Here is a 20,111-nt window from a genome sequence, read left to right on the forward strand (position 1 = left end):
GGGGGCACCCAGGCATCCAGGTCCTGCCAAGAGTCCAGGAGGGGACCCAGGTGTCCAGGTCCAGGGGGGACCCAGGCGTCCAGGTCCTACCAAGGGTCCAGGAGGGGACCCAGGTGTCCAGGTCCAGGGGGCACCCAGGCATCCAGGTCCTGCCAAGGGTCCAGGAGGGGACCCAGGTGTCCAGGTCCAGGGGGCACCCAGGCATCCAGGTCCTGCCAAGAGTCCAGGAGGGGACCCAGGTGTCCGGGTCCAGGGGGCACCCAGGCATCCAGGTCCTACCAAGGGTCCAGGAGGGGACCCAGGTGTCCGGGTCCTGCCAAGGGTCCAGGAGGGGACCCAGGTGTCCGGGTCCATGGGGGACCCAGGCGTCCAGGTCCTACCAAGGGTCCGGGGGGACCCAGGCGTCCCGGTCCAGGGGGGACCCAGATGCCCGGGTCCTGCCAAGGGTCCAGGAAGGGACTCAGGTGTCCCGGGTCCAGGGGGGGACCCCAGGCATCTGGGTCCTGCCTACCCCCACCCCACAACCCAGGAGGGCCATGGGTATCCCCTGGTGTCCCCCCATTCCCCGTCGCATCCCCCCCTCCGGTGTCCCTCCCCACCACCCCATGCGGTGTTGCAACTCCCGGTGGCCCCTCGCCAGCCGCCTTCCCCGAAATGAGGAAGGACCCAGGCGTCCGGGCAGGCCCTCCCCCACCCCGACGTGGGGGTGGACCCAGGCGTCCTGTGGTTCCCAGCCCCCACCCAGGTGGACCCAAAAATCTAGGAACCCCCCCACAGTGGGTCCCAGACTCCCTTGGCAGGGGTTGACCCCAGGGGTCCGGGCAGACCCTCCCCAACACCCACCCAGCTGGACCCAAGTGTTTGGGCCTTTCCCAGTGGCTCCCAGCCCCCACCCAGGTGGACCCAGGCGTCCAACCCCCGCCCCCCCCCCCTTGTATATGGGTGGACCCAGGCATCCAAGCCTCGTTGGCATGGGTGGACCCAGACGGCCGGGGTGCCAATGTGGGTGGACCCAGGCGTCCGGATGCTGGTTACCCATTAACCAGTGGCGCCACCATAAAGGGACCCCCGGGATCCCCCGTCCCCGTCCCCCCCCTACAGCCATGGGGGCTCTGGCGCTACCCCTCCTCCTCGGCCTCCTGCTGCTGCATGCGGTCCCCAACCATGCCCAACTGTGAGTTACAGGGACCCCCCCCCCCAACCATGGGACCCCCCCCCTTAACCCATGGGCCTCCCCCCACCTGGATCCCCCATGCACCCAGGGGAGCCCACCCACCCATTTGACCCCCTCTTCTGGGACCCCTCACACCCCACCCATGGGATCCCTGCACCCCGAGATCCCCTCACCCAGGGGATCCCCACCCACAGGACCCCCCTGGCTGGGACCCCGATGGCTGGGACCCCCTCCCCAACCAAGAACCCTGCCCCAGATGGAACCCCCATGGTAGACTCCCCCCATGGCCAGGACCCCCCACCCTAGATTGAACCCCGCCATGACCAGGACCCCCATCCTGAAGGAGACCCCCATATCTGGGACCCCCTAAACCAGGACCCACCTCTCTGGGACTCCCACCTCAACTGGGATCCCCCTTCCAGGGACCCCCAACCTACCTGGGACCCCCCCTGACCAGGACCCCCACCCCAGATCCGAGCCTCCTTTCCAGGACCCCCCCAGGGGTGGGTGCTGGAGGGCAATGGGAGGGATATTGGGGGGCAATGGGGGGATATTGGGGTGCAACAGGGGGTTTGGGGTTCCTTCAGGTGCATGGGGCAGATCGGAGGGTCCTTGGGGTGCTGTAGGGTCTCCAGGGTGCTGTGGGGGACAGATCAGGGGGTCCCTAGGGTGCTGTGGGGACAGACTGGGGGGGGGTATGGGTGCTGTGAGGTCCCCAGGGTGCTCTGGGGGACCCTGTGACAGCCCCTCATGACGGCCGGTGTCCCCAGGGTGACGATGGTGACACCAGCGGTGCTGCGGCTGGAGACAGAGGAGCAGGTGGTGCTGGAGGCACCGGGGTTGACCACCGCCACCGAGGCCGTCATCCTGGTGCAGGACTTTCCCCTCAAGCGCCACGTGCTCTACCAGGTCCGCGTGCCGCTGAGCCCCGCTGAGGGCATGTTGGCCACCACCACCATCAAGGTATGTCACGACCCCCGCGTCACCTCCCCGCCGGTCACTGCCCCCTCCTGCCCTGGGGAGGGTGGCCCATGGGGCTCAACCCTATCTGAGATGGTGGAGAATCTCCATGGGGCTGATGGGACCTGGGGGAGGATGGTCACCATGGGGTGTTTGGGGATGGTTGCTGTGAGGTCCTTTGGGACAGTCACTCCAGGTCCTTGGGGACAGTGACTCTGGGGTCCTTGGAGATGGTCATGCTATGATTAGAGGATGGTCACCCATGGGTCCATGGGGATGGTCACCTCTGGCTCTTTGGGGACAGTCCCCTCGGCATCCTTGGAGATGGTCACCCCTTGGTCTTTGATGATGGTCACCCTGGAGTCCTTGGGGACTGTCACCTGGCATCCTCAGTGCCGTTCCCTGGGCATGGGTGCCATCTGGTGTCCCCAGCCCCATCCCTGTGGTGCAGGTGCCACCCGGTGTCCTCTGTCACCGCAGGTGTCAGCCAAGATGCTGCCGCAGGCGGTGGGGAAGCAGTTTGTCTCGGTGACAGCGCGGGTGGGCGCGGTGACCCTGGACAAGGTGCTGCTGGTGTCACTCCAGAGCGGCCACATCTTCCTGCAGACCGACAAGCCCATCTACACCCCTGGCTCCACTGGTGTGTCCTTGGGGTGCTGGGTCTTATCATGGCATGTTGGGGTGCTGGTGGCACCTTGGGGTGCTGGGGTCCAGCATCCATTTGGAGACCTCCCCATGATGTCCCCATTTTGGGGTCCAGCACCCATTTGGGGACATCCCCCTGGCATCTCCACTGGGACCCAGCACCCATTTTGGGGTCCAACACCCATTTCTGGATGTCCCCACACCACCCCTGCTCACCTTGTCCCCCGTGTCCCCTCCCAGTGCTCTGCCGCCTCTTCGCTGTGGGCCACCTCATGGAGCCAGCGCCCAAGACAGTGATCATGGAGGTCAAGGTGGGTGCCCGCTGGGGACACAGGAACATGGGGACACAGCTACCCATGCCACCGTCCCCAACCACTCCATGTCCCTTCAGACGCCTGATAACGTCATCATCAAGCAAGTGCCCTTGTCCTCACCAATGAAGACCGGCATCTTCTCCCTCAACCACAACCTGCCCGAGGTCATCAGGTGGGTGCCAGCTCCCAGGGTGGCCTGGGGACATCTGTGGCCCCAGGCTTGCCCCCTCACCCTGTCCCCCACGTTTTCCAGCCTGGGGACATGGACAATAATGGCCAAATTTGAAGACTCACCAGAACAGGTCTTCACCACCCAATTCGAAGTCAAAGAGTATGGTAAGGTGGGGTGGGGGTCCCCAGGCACCTGGGTCCCTTGTATCTGTCCTGGACGCCCTGGTCCATTGGGTGTCCCCCCCCAGTGCTACCAAGCTTTGAGGTGGTCCTGGAGCCGGAGGAGAAGTTCCTCTACATCGACCAGGAGGAGGATTTCCGGGTGTCCATCACAGCCAGGTGGGATGGGGACTCCAAAACTGCTCATTTTGGGGGGGGTGAAACCCACGTGGGTGGTGATGTGGGGTGATGCTCCTGTGCAAAGTCCTCCGGGATGAGGGGGCGGCACGGATGCAGGGTGATGGAGATGGTGGGGATGATGACGGGGGTGATGGGGTGACAGGGGGACATGGGGATGTGGAGTGACAGGGACAGGGAGATGAGGACACGGGGCGATGGGGTGACAGGGTTGCATGACAAGGGGATGCGGGGACATGGGGTGACAGTAATGTGGATGTGATGGGGACGTGGGGATGGGTTTATGGTGACAGCGGTGGCTTGAACCCAGGTACCTGTACGGGAAGCGCCTGCAGGGGTCAGCCTTCGTCCTCTTCGGTGTTATGGTGGACGACGAGAAAAGGAGCATCCCCCAGTCCTTGCGGCGCGTCCAGGTGACCCTGTCCTTGCCCCTGTCCCCATCCCTTGTCCCTATTCCAGTCCCCTGTTGAGCTCTGTCCCTGTCATCTCCCTCCTCATCCCTGTCCCCATCTCTGTCTCATACTGAGCTCTGCCATCCCCTGTCCCCGTTCCCATCCCTGTCCCCATCCCGGTCCCCATGTCTGTCCCCTGTCCCACTAACTCCATGCCACAGGTGACCGACGGGGACGGGGAAGCCGTGCTGTCCATGGCCATGCTGCGGCAGCGATTCGCCAACCCCCAGGAGCTGGTGGGACATTCACTCTACGTCTCCGTCACCGTGATCACTGAGTCAGGTGTGCAGGGCGATCACGGGGGACACAGGGGATTTGGGGGGATAGGGACAGCAGGGATGTGTGAGGTCATGGACTCTGTGTCTCTGTCACAGTCTTCAACCAATTGGGTAGGTGAAGGGACACCTGGGGACATGTGGGGACATAGAGGGATGGGGACAACAGTTGCACGTGGGGCTGGGGACATGTGGGGTTGAGGACAGCAAAGGATGGAGAGACATGGTGTTGGGGACAGCAAGGATGAGGACAGATGGGGTTGGGGACAGCGAGGATGGGGCCACCCAAGGTCAGACAGGGCTGTCCCTGGGGGGGATTGGGAGCCGTGTCCTGGCACCGGGTGACATGGCCGTTCCCGTGGCCACCGCAGGCAGTGACATGGTGGAGGCACAGCGCAGTGGCATCCGCATCGTGACGTCCCCGTACACCATTCACTTCACCCGCACCCCCAAGTACTTCAAGCCGGGGATGCCCTTCCATCTGACGGTAATGGCATCTGGGGACAGGGATGGGGACAGCGGTGACATTGGCCCAAGACCCCATGCATCAGGATGGGGACGGGGCAAGCCTGGGGGTTTGTGGGTGGAGGAGACTTGGGGACCAGGGTCTGTTCCCATGTCACATCCCTGTGTCACCTGGATGCCATCAGATGATGTGTTCCTCGTGGCATGTCCCCATGTAATGTCCTCATGTCACACTGCATCCCCTGCAGGTCTACGTCACTAACCCAGATGAGTCCCCAGCTCCGCGTGTCACCGTCAAGGCTGATGACTTCCAGGGTCTTGTCTCCACCCAGCGTGATGGCACAGCCAAGCTGGCCCTCAACATGCCAGCCAACAAGGACTCCGTTGTCATCACTGTGAGTGGGGATAGGTATCGGGGTGGCCTTGGAACTGGGGTGGCCAAGGTGGCTGGGGACACGGGTGGTTAAAGTGACCTGGGGGTTGGGGTTGCTGAGACAACCAAGGTGGCTGAGATGTCCAGGGTGAGCAAGACCCATGGTCAGCATGGTCACCATTGACCACGGGACAGGACAGCAGGATCGGGGCGCCAGGATGGCCTAGACATCCATGGTGGCCAAGGGTCAGGGCCATCCCGGTCACCACTGACCAAGGACCAGGATGGCCAAGGTCAGGGGGAGCAGCATGGCTGAGGTGACTGTGGTGATCAAGATGTCCAGAGTGACCAAGGACCAGGGCTATGCTGGTCACTGTTGACCAAGGAATAGGATGGTTGGTGTCAGGGGGACCATGGCGGCCAACACAATTGGGTTGACCAAAACATCTAGGATGATCAAGGACCAGGATGACCAGTGTCAGGGAGACTAGCTGAGATGTCCATAGTGGCCAAGTTGTCCATGGTGGCCTGCAGCCAGGGTCAGCATGGTTCACCAGTGACCAAGAACCAGGATGGTCAAGGTCAGAGGGATGGGAATGGCCAAGATGTTCAGGGTAGCCAAGGGCCAGGAGGGACAATGTCAGGAGGACCAAAGTGGTTGAGTTGACTAGAGTGGCCAAGACATCCAGGGTAGCAGAGATGATCAGGTTGACCAAGGAGATGATCACCATTGACCAAGGACCAGGGCAGTATGGGTCAGGGAGACCAGGACAGCCAAGACCTCTATGGTGGCCAAGACCTCCATGTTGGTCTCTGCCCACGTCCACGCCTCTCCCTGTTGACCAAGTGCCGCCGTGTCCCCTGTGTTGCAGGTACGGACAGACCAGCCGGGGCTGCCTCCCGACCGCCAGGCCTCGCGGAAGATGACTGCCGAAGCTTACCGCAGCCAGGGTGGTTCCGGCAACCTCCTCCACCTGGCCGTGGGGGCCACCGAGGTGCAGCCCGGTGAAAACCTCGCTGTGAACTTCCACCTCAAGAGCAACAACAATGCCGTCCGTGACTCTGTCCAGTACTTCACCTATCTGGTGAGCATGCTCGGCCTCTGTCAACCGACTGCCCCCCATCTTGTAGACCTAGGTGTCCAGGTGCCCACCAACCCTGCCTTTCCTTGCCCGCCGCAGGTCATGAGCAAGGGACGCATTGTCCGCGTGGGGCGACAGCGGCACGAGGCCGGCCAGAGCCTGGTCACCATGTCGCTGCCAGTGACGACCGAGCTCATCCCCTCCTTCCGCATCGTGGCCTACTACCACGTGATGCCAGGCGAGATTGTCGCTGACTCCATCTGGGTTGACGTCAAGGACACTTGCATGGGCAGCGTGAGTGTGTCCCCACTGTCCCAGGGGCTGGGGGGAGCCTGGGAGCATTGGCTGGGCCTTGGAGGTGGCTTGAGTGGCCCTTGAGGTGGCCCTTGAGGGGCTTGGGTGGCCCAGGTGGGCTTGGAGACTAGGTGTCACTTAGGTGGTTTGGATAGTCCATGAGGGGCTTGGCCATCTCACAGGAGGCCTTGGGTGGCCCAGGTAGCCCATTGATGGTCCAGATGTTCCATGGTGGAGGACACAGCCATCAGCTACCCCTGGAGGACTCCAACACCCTGTGGGGTTGGGGAACCCCATGGGGCAGCTCCTGGGGGGTCTGGTGAAGGTTTCTTTTTGGGCATCCTGTGGACATGACCCCCCCGGCAGCTGGTGGTGAAGGGAGCAACAGAGGCTGACAACCGGGTGCACGAACCAGGGACACCCATGCGGCTGCGCATCGAGGGTGACCACAATGCCTACGTGGGGTTGGTGGCCGTGGATAAGGGCGTCTTCGTCCTCAGCAAGAAGAACAAGCTCACCCAGTCCAAGGTGGGTGCCTGGGTCCCTGTCCCCACTGTCCCCAGGGGGTGGCAGTGGCTGTCATGGCTGTCCCCCGTTGGCCACAGGTTTGGGACACGGTGGAGAAGAGTGACATCGGCTGCACCCCGGGCAGCGGGAGGGACAACGTGGGTGTCTTTGCTGACGCTGGCCTCAGCCTGGTCACCAACATGAAGATCACCACGCCACAGCGATCAGGTAGGGGACATGCTGGCGACTGGGACAACCTGGGGTGGCACCTTGGGGATGGGCTGGGTGACACCTTAGGGATGTGGCACTTCAAGGATGCGGGAGTGTGACATTTCAGGGATGGGGGATGTATCCCCTGGACTTTGGGATGGGACAACTGATGCCAAGGGGAAGTGAAACCTGGGTTTGGGGCTGTGACACCGTGGGGTCCTGACCTGTGTCCTCTCCCTCCCCAGAGGTCCAGTGTCCCCAGCCTGTGAAACGCAAGCGCCGCTCCCTGCAGCTCATCGAGTACAAAGGCACCAAGGGTAGGTGGCACTGGGAGCGTCCCATGTCCCCAAAACACTGGAATGTCCTGTGCCCCTGGGGACACCAGATTGTCCTATGTCCCTGAAGATGCCAAAGTGTCCCAGGTCCCCAAGGGACACCAGAGCATCCCATGTTCTGATCAATACCAGTGTCCCATGTCCCTCGGGGACATCAGAGTGTCCCATGTCCCTGGTGATACCACAGTGTCCCATATCCCAATGAATACCAGTGTCCCATGTCCCTGAGGGACATCAGAGCATCCCATGTCCCTGATGGCCCTCAGGGGCTTTGGGACTTGGTGCCAGTTTGGTGCCTCGGTGCTGGCAGCGGCTGAGTACACGGACAAGGCGCTGCGCAAGTGTTGTGAGGACGGCATGAAGGAAAACCCCATGGGCCACAGCTGCGAGCATCGGACCAACTACATCCAGGACGGAGAAGCCTGCATCCGGGCCTTCCTCGACTGCTGCAACTACATCAAGGGCATCCGCGACCAGAAGCAGCGCGAGCTCCACCTCGAGCTGGCTCGAAGCAAGTGCTGGGCAATGGTGGGGTGATGGCAGGGTTGGTGGTTGCGAAGCTTGACTGAAGCTTGGGCAAAGCTTGAGTGAAGCTTGGGTGAAGGTCAGGTGAACCTCAGGCATTGCTTGGGTGATGCTTGGGTGAAGGTCAGGTGAACCTCAGGCATTGGTTGTGCTATCCTTGGGCAATACTTGGATCAATTTTGGGCAATGCTTGGGTGAAAGTTGGGTGATGCCTAGATGATGCTTGGGCAAAATGAGGGTGGTGCTTGGATGATGCTGGCGTGATAGTGGCTCCACCCAGGGGCTAGGCCTCAGAGGCCGTGGTTGAGAAGGATGCTGCCACCTCCAGGTGAGGCAGATGATGGCTTCCTGGCTGACGAGGACATCACCTCACGGAGCCTCTTCCCGGAGAGCTGGCTGTGGCAGGTGGAGTCGCTGACGGAGCAGCCCAATGAGCTGGGGTGAGCCCTGTGCCCTTGTCCCACTGCCCCTCCACCCCATGGCTCAACTTGGGGATCATTACCTCCTCCCTGTCCAGCTCTGGACACTGCCTTGCCCAGTCTGAAGACCAGCTATGATCCCCCCAAAGTCCAGACAAAGGCCATCTTTGACCCCCTGGTGCTGCCTTGGGATCAGCTATGTCACCTTAGTCCAGCTCAGGGGCCATCTACAACCCCCTGGTCTAGCCTGGAGACCAGCCATGACCCCTCCTACTCCAGTTTGGTGGCTGGTTACACCTCCCTAGCCTGGCCTGGGGCTGGTTATGACCCCCTTGGTCATTCCCATCCTCTCCAGAATCTCCACAAAGACCTTGCCTGTGTACCTGAAGGACTCCATCACCACGTGGGAGGTCCTGGCCGTCAGCATCTCGCGGACCAAGGGTACATGATGGAGTAGGAAGGTGTCCCTGGGGATCAAAGGAGTCCCCCAAACCTTGGGCGTGGTCCCTGGGACTTGAAGGGTCCCCTAAAGTCTGGTGGGTTTCCTTGGGGTTTGAGGGATCTCCAAAATCTTAGAGGGGTGCATATCACTGGAGAGGTGCCCCAAACTTTGGGGAGATCCCCCAAAGCTTGGTGGCAGTCCTTGGGACTTGAAGGATCGCCTAAGACTTGGGAGGACTCCATGGGATTTGAGGGATCCCCTAAACCTTGGGAGGACTCCATGGGACTTGAAGGATCTCTGAAAGCCTTGGGGATGTCCCTGGGACATGAGGGGCCCAGCAAGCCCATAAGCATGAACCCCATGTCCCTGGGGGCCACCCCGCAGGGCTGTGCGTGGCTGACCCCTATGAGATCACGGTGATGAAGGAGTTCTTCATCGACCTACGCCTGCCCTACTCTGTGGTGAGGAACGAGCAGGTGGAGATCCGTGCCGTCCTCTACAACTACTGGACTCAGGAAATCACGGTTGGCAGGGGACCCGCACCCGGGCTTCTGGGGGGTCTGTGGCCACCTGAACCCCACGGCCAATGTCTCTGTGCCCTGCAGGTGCGCGTGGAGCTGATGTACAACCCAGCCCTGTGCAGCGCCTCCACCTCCAAGTCGCGCTACCAGCAGATCCTCAGGCTGAAACCCCAGTCATCATGGGCTGTGCCTTTTGTCATCGTGCCCTTGCAGCTGGGGCTGCATGACATCGAGGTGAAGGCAGCTGTCCAGGGCAAGTTCGTGGCTGATGGTGTCAAGAAGAAGCTGAAAGTTGTGGTGAGTGGCCATTGCTGCTCACGGTGTCTCCACCACATGGTGCCACCTCCATCCCTGAGATGTCCCTAGCATTGTAATCCTGTGACATCCCTGTCTCCACTTTCATCCTGGTGTTGGTACCCAGGGATGAAGGATCCTTCCCCCAGGATGCTCTGGTGTGGTCTCCTGGGGCTGTCCCAGTTTGTCCCATGACCTGGGGGTGCTGGTTTACACTGGGACACCTTTCCTGGACAACCCAGAGAGGTTGGGAAGGGGGAACCTAAAACCAGCCCAACCTTTAGCATTGGACTCTCACCTCTTCAGCCCGAAGGGATGAGGTTGGAGAAGACGGTGAAGATAGTTGAGCTGGACCCGAAGACGAAGGGAGTCAGTGAGTGGCCCCGGCTGGTCTTGGGGATGTCTCAGCCCCAGAGGGATGTCCCACGGTGGGAAGGATCTGGGGCACCTCAGGGGACAAGGGAAGACCCACTGTGGGCCTGGGACATCTTGGGGGATGAAGGATGTACCACCAAGGGTAGGACTGGGGCATCTTGGGGGACAAGGGACGTCCCACTATGGAGCTGGGGCATCTCAGGGAATGAGGCATGTCCTGCTGTGGGTCTGGGGCATCCCTGGGGACAAGGGACATCCTACTTGGAGCTGGGGCATCTTGGGGGACAAGGGACGTCCCACTATGGAGCTGGGGCACCTCAGGGAATGAGGCATGTCCTGCTGTGGGTCTGGGGCATCCTTGGGGACAAGGGACATCCTACTATGGAGCTGGGGCATCTTGGGGGACAAGGGACGTCCCACTATGGAGCTGGGGCATCTCAGGGAATGAGGCATGTCCTGCTGTGGGTCTGGGGCATCCTTGGGGACAAGGGACATCCTACTATGGAGCTGGGGCATCTCAAGGGAGAAGGGACATCCTGGTATGGCTCTGGAATATCTTGAGGGGCAAGGGATGTCCTGCTGCAGATGTGGGGCAGGGCTGGGTCACCTCAGGGTGGAGGGGACATGAAGGATTTGGGGTCACCCATCTCCATCTTGGCCTCCCTGCCCCACAGATGGTGTACAGGAAGAGAAGGTGAGGGCAGCAAACCTCTCTGACATTGTCCCCGACACCGAGTCGGAGACCAAAGTCAGCATCCAAGGTGAGAGCAGGGGAAGGGACACATGTGGGGACGAGATGGGAGGGGGTGGGACACTCCTGGCTTGACATCTGCCCTTCTTCTGGTCCAGGAAACCCTGTGTCCATCATGGTGGAGAAAGCCATCGACGGGAACAAGCTGAAGCACCTCATCGTGACGCCAGCGGGCTGTGGGGAGCAGAACATGATTGGGTTGACGCCCACCGTCATTGCCACCCACTACCTGGACAGCACATTGCAGTGGGAAAGCTTCGGTGTTGACCGCCGCACTGAGGCCATCACCTTGATTAGAAAGGGTAGGAGCATCCCCCAAAGGGTGGAAGCATCCCCTGGTTTCCTTTCTTGGGGTGCAAAGTGTCGCCATCATCCAAGGCGCTGAAGAAACCTGCACGTTTGAAGAAGACATGGGTTGGGTGCTACCAGTTTGGGAATTTCTAGAGCTACTGGTTTGCACTGGAATGTGCTCCAGAGCGGGTTGGTGGCCTGAAGCTACCTCAGCTTGGCTGGGTGCTCTGTCTGTTGGCCAACAGCTGGAGGGCATTGGTGGCCTGAAGCCAACCCTGGTGCTCCTTGTGTTGGCCAACCACCATCTCCTCACCAGGTTACACCCAACAACTCGCTTTCCGGAAACCTGACAGCTCCTTTGCCGCCTTCAAGGATCGGCCATCAAGCACCTGGTGAGGGTCATGTTGCCACCACCACGCAGGTCTGGGTGACAGGGTTGGACATGACGCTAAGGTCCTCCTGTCCCCAGGTTGACAGCCTACGTGGCCAAAGTCTTTGCCATGGCCATCAAGCTGGTAGACATTGAGCCCGAGGTGGTTTGTGGTGCCGTGAAATGGCTCATCCTGGAGAAGCAGAAGCCAGATGGGATTTTCCAAGAAGATGCTCCTGTCATCCATAAGGAGATGGTGGTATGGGAGGATCCAAACCCTGTCCCTGCTGGTGGCCAAAGCCCTGTTGACTCAAGGATGGGCTTTTGGAATGAGCTGTGGGGAAAGGACTATCTTGGGTGACAGGGATGAGTGTTGGGTGGACAGAGCTTGCTGTGAAAACCACCATCCTGAGGTTGTTTTCCCTCCATTTTGTCACGCAGGGAGGCTACCAGGGTGCCGAGCCCGAAGTGTCACTGACAGCCTTTGTCCTCGTCGCGCTGCAGGAGGCCCGGGAGGTCTGCAAGGACCATGTCAACGTGAGTGGCCCAGTCCTCAACCCCACATGGGAAGAGGGGGGACAACTGGCATCTGTCACATAGAGGGACAGTGCTTCAAGATGAGGTGCCCAACCCTTATATCAGCCACCTGAGAATCCAAACTTACCATCCTTTCTGCCCAGAGCTTGGATGGAAGCATCAACAAAGCTGCCGAATACCTTGCCCGGAGGTACCAGTTCCTGGCCCGACCCTACACGGTGGCCCTGGCCTCCTATGCCTTGGCCCTGACAGGGAAACTCAAAAACGAGAAAGTTCTCATGAAGTTTTCCAAAGGTGACGTCTCTCCACGGGGGACAAAACTGGGGTGGGGGGAGAGGTAATTATGGGTTACCTGGTGGGAGGAGAAATCATCCCTAGAGGGTGCTGAGGGACCGATGTCACCCCAGAGGGCAGAAGTTGGGAGGAACGCAACGCCCATACCTACAACATCGAGGGGACATCCTACGCGTTGCTGGCCTTGCTGCAAATGGAGAAGCCAGAGATGACGGGGAAGGTGGCCCGCTGGCTTGCCCAGCAGAACTACTTTGGTGGTGGCTACGGATCAACTCAGGTGGGCTACGGAGCCCCCTGGCACCCATGGGTGCTGTCCTGGCACCCGCTGCCATGGGGGAGGGGAACAGGAAGACAGGGGTTGAGGGCTTTGTTGGGGGTTGAGGGGTCACCTTGTGGCCCTGGGGACTCCAGGGACATGACATGTCTCTTGGGGGACACCTCTGGTCCCATGGGACCCCAAAGGCATTGGGGGACCCCTCAGGGCTTGGGGATCACCTCAGGGCCCTTGGGACCCCCAGGGACGTGGCATGTCCTTGGGGAACCCCCCTGGTTCCATGGGATCTCAAGGGCTTTGGAAAACCCAAAAGGCCTGTCCCTGAGGGACACCCTGGGGACACCTCCAGACCCTGGGGACCCTCAGGGACACGTCCCGTCCCTGGGGGACACCTCTGCTCCATAAGACCCCCAAGGGTATGTTCCAGGTGGCCTCAGGACTTGGGGTCACCCCGGGCTCAGGGCCACCCAGGGGGCTTTGGGGATGCTCCAGACAGTGTCCCCAAGCCCTGGTGACACAGATGTCCCTGCAGGCCACCATCCTGGTATTCCAAGCGTTGGCCCAGTACCAGGTAGCAACTCCACGGCAGCTTGAGCTCAACCTTGATGTGTCGGTGCTGCTGCCGCGCCGTGCCAGTGCCATCACCTACCGCATTGAGAACCGCAACGCCCTGGTGGCACGCTCCGCTGAGGTACCGGCACCCTTGTCACCATTGTCATCGTCACCATCAGGACCAGGGGGATGCAGCACTGCTTACCCTGCTGTTGCCGTCCATGGGATGTCCCTGTCCCCTCTGTATCTCTTCATGTCCCAGGACCATCTTGTCCCCTCGCTATGGCCTCGGGTGTCCCTGTCCCTTCCATGTCACCTCCGTGTCCTGTCCCCTTGTGTCCTTCCAAGGATTGGGATGTCCCTGCCATGTCCCTCCATGTCCCAGGCTGATCTTGTCCCCTCCCTGGCTGTGACCTGGAATGTCCCTGTCCCCTTCATGCCCCTCCACGTCCTCTGATTTCCTTGTCCCCTCCACGTCCTTCAGTGTTCCTGTCCCCTTTGTGTCTTGAAACGCTCTTGTCCCCTCCATGTCCTGGGATGTCCCTGTCCCTTCTACACCCCCTCCTTGTTCCCGCGTGCCTCCATGGCCCAGGATGCCCCGTCCCTTCCGTGTCCCTCCCAGGGGATGTCCCTGTCCCATCCCAAAGTCCCCTCTCCCTGCAGACCAAGTTGAACGAGGACTTCACGGTGAAAGCTGAGGGCACGGGCAAGGGGACGATGACAGTGGTGACCGTCTACAATGCCAAGGTCCCTGACAAGGACAACAAGTGTGACAGTTTCGACCTGCGGGTGCAGGTGGAGGACGTGAAGACAGGTGAGTCCCCCACATGTCCCCTCCATGTCCTCGCTATGTCCCCTTGTACCCCTCTCCATGTCCTTCCATGGCACCCCCATGTCCCCTTTGATGCTCCCCATGTCCCCTCATTGTCCCCATGTCCCCCCACAGGCAGGGAACAGGACAGTGTCTTCCGCTCCGTCAAGATCACCATCTGCACCAGGTAGGACAGGCTGGGGACGTTGGGGACATCAGGGACACTGGAGATAGGGAGGACAATGGGGATAGCGGGGACAAGGACATCAGGGAAAAGGATGGGGACGCTGGGGACAAACAGGGCTCACGCCACCTCGTCCCGCAGGGATCCTTGGGAACAGGGACAGCAGGGATGGGGATGCTGGGGACAATAGGGCAGTTGGGGACTGGCGGGTGGCCTCAGCCCTGTCCCCACAGGTACCTGGACGACGTGGATGCCACCATGTCCATCCTCGACGTCTCCATGCTCACGGGCTTCTCGCCTGACATCCAGGACCTGAAGAGGGTGAGTGCGGGGACGTGGGGACGCACGGGGGGACCCGGGGGAGACACAGGACTTTGCGTCTTTGTGCCATCGTGTCCCATTGTGTCCCCACATCTCCCTAACCCCCGTGCGTGTCCCCCATGTCCTTGTGTCCCCACATCCCCGTGTGTGTCACTGTGTCCCCATATTCCCCGGTGCCACTGCATCCCTGTGTCCCTGCCTTTCCCTCCACGGCCGTGTGTTCCCGTGTCCCCTGGTATCACTGTCCCTGCATCCCCGTGTCCTCCTGTGTCCCCACATCTCTGCAAGTCCCCTTCATCCTGCCATGGCCACGTGTCCCTGCGTGTACCACATGGCCAGCGTCACCATGTCCCTGTATCCCGATGCGGTTGCATGTCCCCACGTGTCCCTGCATGTCCTGCATGCCCGGTGTCACCGTGTCCCTGTCCCCAGCTCACAGACGGGGTGGACAGGTACATCTCCAAGTTTGAGATCGACCAAGCATCGTCGAACCGCAGCAACCTCGTCATCTACCTCGACAAGGTGGGCACACAGGGGACATGGGGGACATGGGGATGGGGACAAGATGGGACAGGATGGAGACATGATAGGACAGGGATGGGGAGAGGGTGGGGACAGGGACATAGGATGGAGTTGGGGACACAGGCAGGGACAGGACTGGGACAGGGGTGGGATGGGGACACAGGTGGGGTTGGGGACATGGATAGGGACTGAACAGGGACAGAGATGGAGATGAAGTTGGGGACATGGATGGGGACAGAGGTGGGGACAGAAAAAGGGTCTCAGGGGTGGGGACAAGGACAGGGTCATGGATGACTGCATGGGGATACGGCTGGGGACAGGGCCAGGCTGGGGGTTGAGGCGCTGACTCCCAGCCTGGCTGACTGCCATCCCCGTGTCCCTGTGCCCCCGTGTCCCCGTCCCCAGATCTCGCACAAGGCCGAGGAGTGTTTCTCCTTCAAGGCCCACCAGAACTTCCAGGTGGGCTTGATCCAGCCTGCGGCCGTCGCTGTCTACAGCTACTACAAGATCGGTGCGCCCCATGTCCCCTTGTGTCACCCTCAGGTCCCCTCTGTCCCCACACTCTCCTCTGTGTCCCCTGCTTCCACAAAGTCCCCTCTCTGTCCTCCCTCTGTGTCCCCTCCTGTCCCTTTGTCCCACCATGTCCCTGCTGATCTTCTCCCCATGCCTGTGTCCCTCTGTGTCCCCATGTCCCCTTGCATCCCCTGCTGACCTTCTCCCTCCACATGTCCCCACTCTGTCCCCATGTCTCCCACTGCTCCTTTTCCCTTGTGTCCCCCTCCCACCTCATGTCCCCTCGTCCCTGCAGATGATCGCTGCACCCGTTTCTACCATCCGGACAAGGACGGTGGGAAACTGAGCAAGATCTGCCAAGGGGAAGTGTGCCGCTGCGCCGAAGGTGACATGGGGACGCAGGGACATGGGGACAGACTGGGTCAACACCCCTACCATGATGGCACACATCATTGCTGTGATGGGACATGTCATGGCCGTGATGGGACATGTCATGACCGTGATGGGACGCATCATGGCCATGATGGGACACGTCGTTGACAACATGGGATGTGTCATGACTGTGATGGCGTCATGTCCCTGCTATGGTGGGACATGTCCCTGCCATAATGGGACATGTCACTACCACAATAGACCTTGTCATGGCCATGTCCCCATGTCCCCGCAGAAAACTGCTTCATGCGGCACAAGCAAGACACCCCGATCACCGTCAACCAACGCATCGGGCGCGCCTGCGAGCCAGGAGTTGACTACGGTGGGACATGGGGGACATGGGGGACATGCAGTCATGGAGGGATAATGGGGGACATGGGGTCATGGGGGGAGTTGGGACACATAGGGGGGACGTAAAGGATATGGATGGGGACATGAAGGACCATAGAAGAACATGAGGGGCACGGAGAGACAGGAGGGGACAGGGGGACATGGAGGGACAAGGAGGACGGGGGGAATGTAGAGGGACATGGGGAGGAAAGGGGGGGACAGAGGGCCCCCCACATGCTGAGGGGCCACCCTAGAGCGGGGGTGCTGTCTAGGGGTGGGGGTGACACAGTGACGTCCCCCTCCCCAGTGTACAAGGTGAAGCTGATGGCAATGGAGCAGTCGCCGTCCCATGACAACTACATCATGAACATCCTCTCTGTCATCAAGATGGGTACGAGCACCCCAGGGGTGGGGGACAAGGCCACCCTGAGGGACATGGTGGGGGTCACCTAGGGCTGGGGACAGCCAGGGGCGGGGACACCCAGGTGGGTTGGTGTCACTAGAGTGGCTTGGGGGCCCCCAGGTGGGTTGGCATCACCCAAGGGTGCGGGGGACACCCATTGGGAAAGGACAGCCGCGTGGGTTGGTGTCACCCAAGGGTGCTGGGGACACCCATTGGGAAGGGACACCCAGGTGGGTTGGCGTCACCCAACGGTGCTGGGGACACCCATTGGGAAGGGACACCCAGGTGGGCTGGCGTCACCCAACGGTGCTGGGGACACCCCTGAGGACTGGTGTCACCCAGGTGGGGTGGAGACACCCAAGGGTGCTGGAGAAGGCTGGAGGGAACTGGTGTCACCCATGGCTGATGACACCAGTGGGGTGGTGCCACCAAGGATGCTCCCTGGGGATTGGGACACAGCAAACTGTGTGTCCCTGTTGTGTTGGGGTGGAGGTGACATGTCACCTGTGTGTCCTCCCCTGGGACAGGCACCGATGAGGACCCAGCAGGAAGCAACCGGACCTTCATCAGCCACCGGCAGTGCCGAGACTCTCTGAGGCTCCAGATTGGCCAGGACTACCTGCTCTGGGGAATGGCCACCGACCTGTGGGTCACCGGCCGCTGGTAGGGACGTGGGGACACGTGTGGGGACAGGGATGGGGCCACATCTGTGGGGACATGGCAACACAAGACATGGGACATTGGGGACATGGGTAGATGGGACGTGGGGGACGCAGAGACACATGGACATGGTAACGCTGACACCCGAGTACACGGGCGCATACTCCCCAAGCCTGAGATTCTCCAGCGTCTCGTACAGGGTTGAGCACCCCATTGTCCACCCCCGTCTCCTGCCCCCCACCCCCGGGGTACCACGCCCTTCTGACCCATGTCCCCTCTGTCCCCGTGCTGTCTCCAGCTTCTCCTACCTCATCGGCAAGGACACGTGGCTGGAAGCATGGCCCTCGGAGGTGGCGTGCCAGGAGTCCGACCTGCAAGCCCTCTGCCAGGACTTCATTGAGTTCTCCGAGGCCATGACCATGTTTGGGTGTCCATCCTGAGCGAGTGCCCCTCACCCATGGGTGCCCCCTCACCCTGCTGCCCCCTCTTGCCCCCCTTTTTTTTGGGTTAAAAAAAGTCCTTTCTGACAACGTGGTCTGGATCTGCATGGTGGGGGTGTCAGGGGGACGTGGGGACACTATAGGGGACAACAGGCTATGGGGACACCATAGGGGACAACAGGGTGGTGAGGCCTTCATAGTTGTCGTGGGGACTCTGTAGGGGACAAGAGGGTGGTGGGGACACCATAGGGGACGATGGGGCCATAGGGGACACCGCAGGGGCCGTGGGGACTCTGTAGGGGACAAGAGGGTGGTGGGGACACCATAGGGGACGATGGGGCCATAGGGGACACCGCAGGGGCCGTGGGGACTCTGTAGGGGACAAGAGGGTGGTGGGGACACCATAGGGGACGATGGGGCCATAGGGGACACCGCAGGGGCTGTGGGGACTCTGTAGGGGACAAGAGGGTGGTGGGGACACCATAGGGGACGATGGGGCCATAGGGGACACCGCAGGGGCCGTGGGGACTCTGTAGGGGACAAGAGGGTGGTGGGGACACCATAGGGGACGATGGGGTCATAGGGGACACCGCAGGGGCCGTGGGGACTCTGTAGGGGATGACCGACCTATGGGGATCCTGTAAGGGATGATGGCATCATGGGGATCCCGTAGGGGACAATGGAGTTGTGGGGACTCCATAGGGGTCATGGGGACTCTGTAGATGACAGTGGAGTTGTGAGGACCCCATAGGGGACGTGGGGACTCCATAGGGGATGATGGTGTCATGGAGACTCTTTGTGGATGTGAGGACCCTGTAGGGGATGGCAGGGTCATGGGGACACCGTAGGGGACAAGGGAGCTGTGGAGGTGTCACGGGGACTTCACAGGGGACAACAGGATCGTGTGGGCTCTACAGGGGACGTGGGTACTCCATAGGGGACAACAGGGTCTTGGAGGTATCGTAGGGGATGTGGGGGCTCCATAGGTGATGACAGGAACCCTGTCAGGGATGATGGGGACTCTGGAGGGGACAACAGGGTTGTGAAGACTCCGTAGGAGACCACAGGATCACGGGGACCTTATAGGGAACGATGGGGTTGGGGGGATTCCATAGGTGACCACGCGTTCTTCTGAACTCCATAGGGGACCGTGGGGTCAAGAGGCCATGTGGGGCTGTACGGGGCCATAGGGGACCGTATAGGCCTCTTTGGGACCATATGGGCACCTATGGGACTGTATGGGACCGTACTGGGGGGCTGGATGAGGCCCTCAGGGCTCGGTAGATGGCTCTTGGTGCATGGTGCTGGACGGCATCCAGCACCCGGTGTTGCACGCCCCTCGGTGCACGGCCTCAGCGCGTGGTGCTGCGTGGCGCCGCTGAGCGCACGGCCCGCGGTGCACGGTGCTGCGCGCCGCTCGGTGCCCAGTCCTCGGCGCATGGTGCAGGGCAGCGCTCAGCGCACGATGCTGCACGGCCCTCGGCGTACGGTGCTGCACAGCCCTTCGTGCACGTTGCTGCACGGCCCTCGGTGCACAGTGCTGGACGGTGCTGCACGTCTCTTGGTGCTCAGTCCTCAGCGCACGGTGCAGGACGGTGCTCAGTGCATGATGCTGCACGTTGCTTGATGCACAACCCTCGGTGCACGGTGCTGCACGCCACTGGGTGCATGGTGCTGCGTGGCATTTGGTGCACGGTGCTGCATGCCGCTCGGTGCACGGTGCTGCATGGCCCTTAGTGCACGGTGCAGCGGGGCATTTGGTGCATGGTGCTGCACGCCGCTCAGTGCACGGTGCTGCATAGCCTTCGGTGCACGGTGCTGCACAGCATTCGGTGCACGATGCTGCATAGCCTTTGGTGCACGGTGCTGCATGGCATTCGGTGCATGGTCCTGCACACCGCTCGGTGCACAGTGCTGCATGGCCCTTAGTGCACGGTGCAGCGTGGCATTTGGTGCACAGTGTTGCACGTCACTCGGTGCACGGTGCTGCATAGCCTTTGGTGCACGGTGCTGCACGCCGCTCGGTGCACGGTGCTGCATGGCCCTTAGTGCACGGTGCAGCGTGACATTCGGCCCACGCTGTTGCACGTTGCTCGGTGCACGGTGCTGCATGCCACTTAGTGCATGGTGCTGCATGGCATTTGGTGCAGGGTGCTGCATGCCATTGGGTGCCCGGCCTTTGGCAGCCGGTGCTCAGCACCCAGCCCAGCACCGGTCGTGGCACATAGGGTGCCGC

The 20,111-nt window shown here is 61.2% G+C and overlaps 1 protein-coding gene across 1 annotated transcript; it reads left to right on the plus strand.

The window, feature by feature from the left end:
- Positions 1-990: 990 nt before the first annotated feature.
- C3 (complement C3) lies at positions 991-17,948 on the plus strand. The gene is made up of 40 exons (XM_087778104.1): positions 991-1,174; positions 1,945-2,137; positions 2,615-2,774; positions 3,020-3,090; positions 3,171-3,265; positions 3,347-3,429; positions 3,513-3,603; positions 3,932-4,034; positions 4,235-4,355; positions 4,720-4,835; positions 5,062-5,208; positions 6,059-6,271; positions 6,368-6,562; positions 6,929-7,090; positions 7,168-7,297; positions 7,525-7,596; positions 7,925-8,125; positions 8,468-8,579; positions 8,914-8,999; positions 9,385-9,524; positions 9,606-9,818; positions 10,122-10,188; positions 10,865-10,951; positions 11,040-11,243; positions 11,549-11,624; positions 11,702-11,861; positions 12,044-12,139; positions 12,283-12,433; positions 12,547-12,710; positions 13,240-13,398; positions 13,923-14,073; positions 14,206-14,257; positions 14,488-14,575; positions 15,008-15,097; positions 15,503-15,608; positions 15,906-15,995; positions 16,278-16,364; positions 16,680-16,763; positions 17,303-17,438; positions 17,734-17,948. Exons 1-40 carry the CDS (start codon positions 1,104-1,106, stop codon positions 17,873-17,875), a joined length of 4,965 nt encoding a protein of 1,654 aa, XP_087634230.1. The 5' UTR covers positions 991-1,103; the 3' UTR covers positions 17,876-17,948.
- Positions 17,949-20,111: the final 2,163 nt, after the last annotated feature.

This window comes from Nipponia nippon, unplaced genomic scaffold (assembly GCF_047370975.1).
Source record: "Nipponia nippon isolate SJK-2023a ecotype South Korea unplaced genomic scaffold, ASM4737097v1 scaffold_42, whole genome shotgun sequence".
Lineage (NCBI taxonomy): Eukaryota > Metazoa > Chordata > Aves > Pelecaniformes > Threskiornithidae > Nipponia > Nipponia nippon.

Bases quoted from the DNA above. Each gene is read 5' to 3' on its own strand.
- C3 (XM_087778104.1), top strand. From the start codon at position 1,104: ATGGGGGCTCTGGCGCTACCCCTCCTCCTCGGCCTCCTGCTGCTGCAT. The intron at 2,138-2,614 runs GTATGTCACGAC...CTGTCACCGCAG, and splicing joins TGGCCACCACCACCATCAAG to GTGTCAGCCAAGATGCTGCC. The intron at 11,862-12,043 runs GTATGGGAGGAT...TTTGTCACGCAG, and splicing joins TCATCCATAAGGAGATGGTG to GGAGGCTACCAGGGTGCCGA.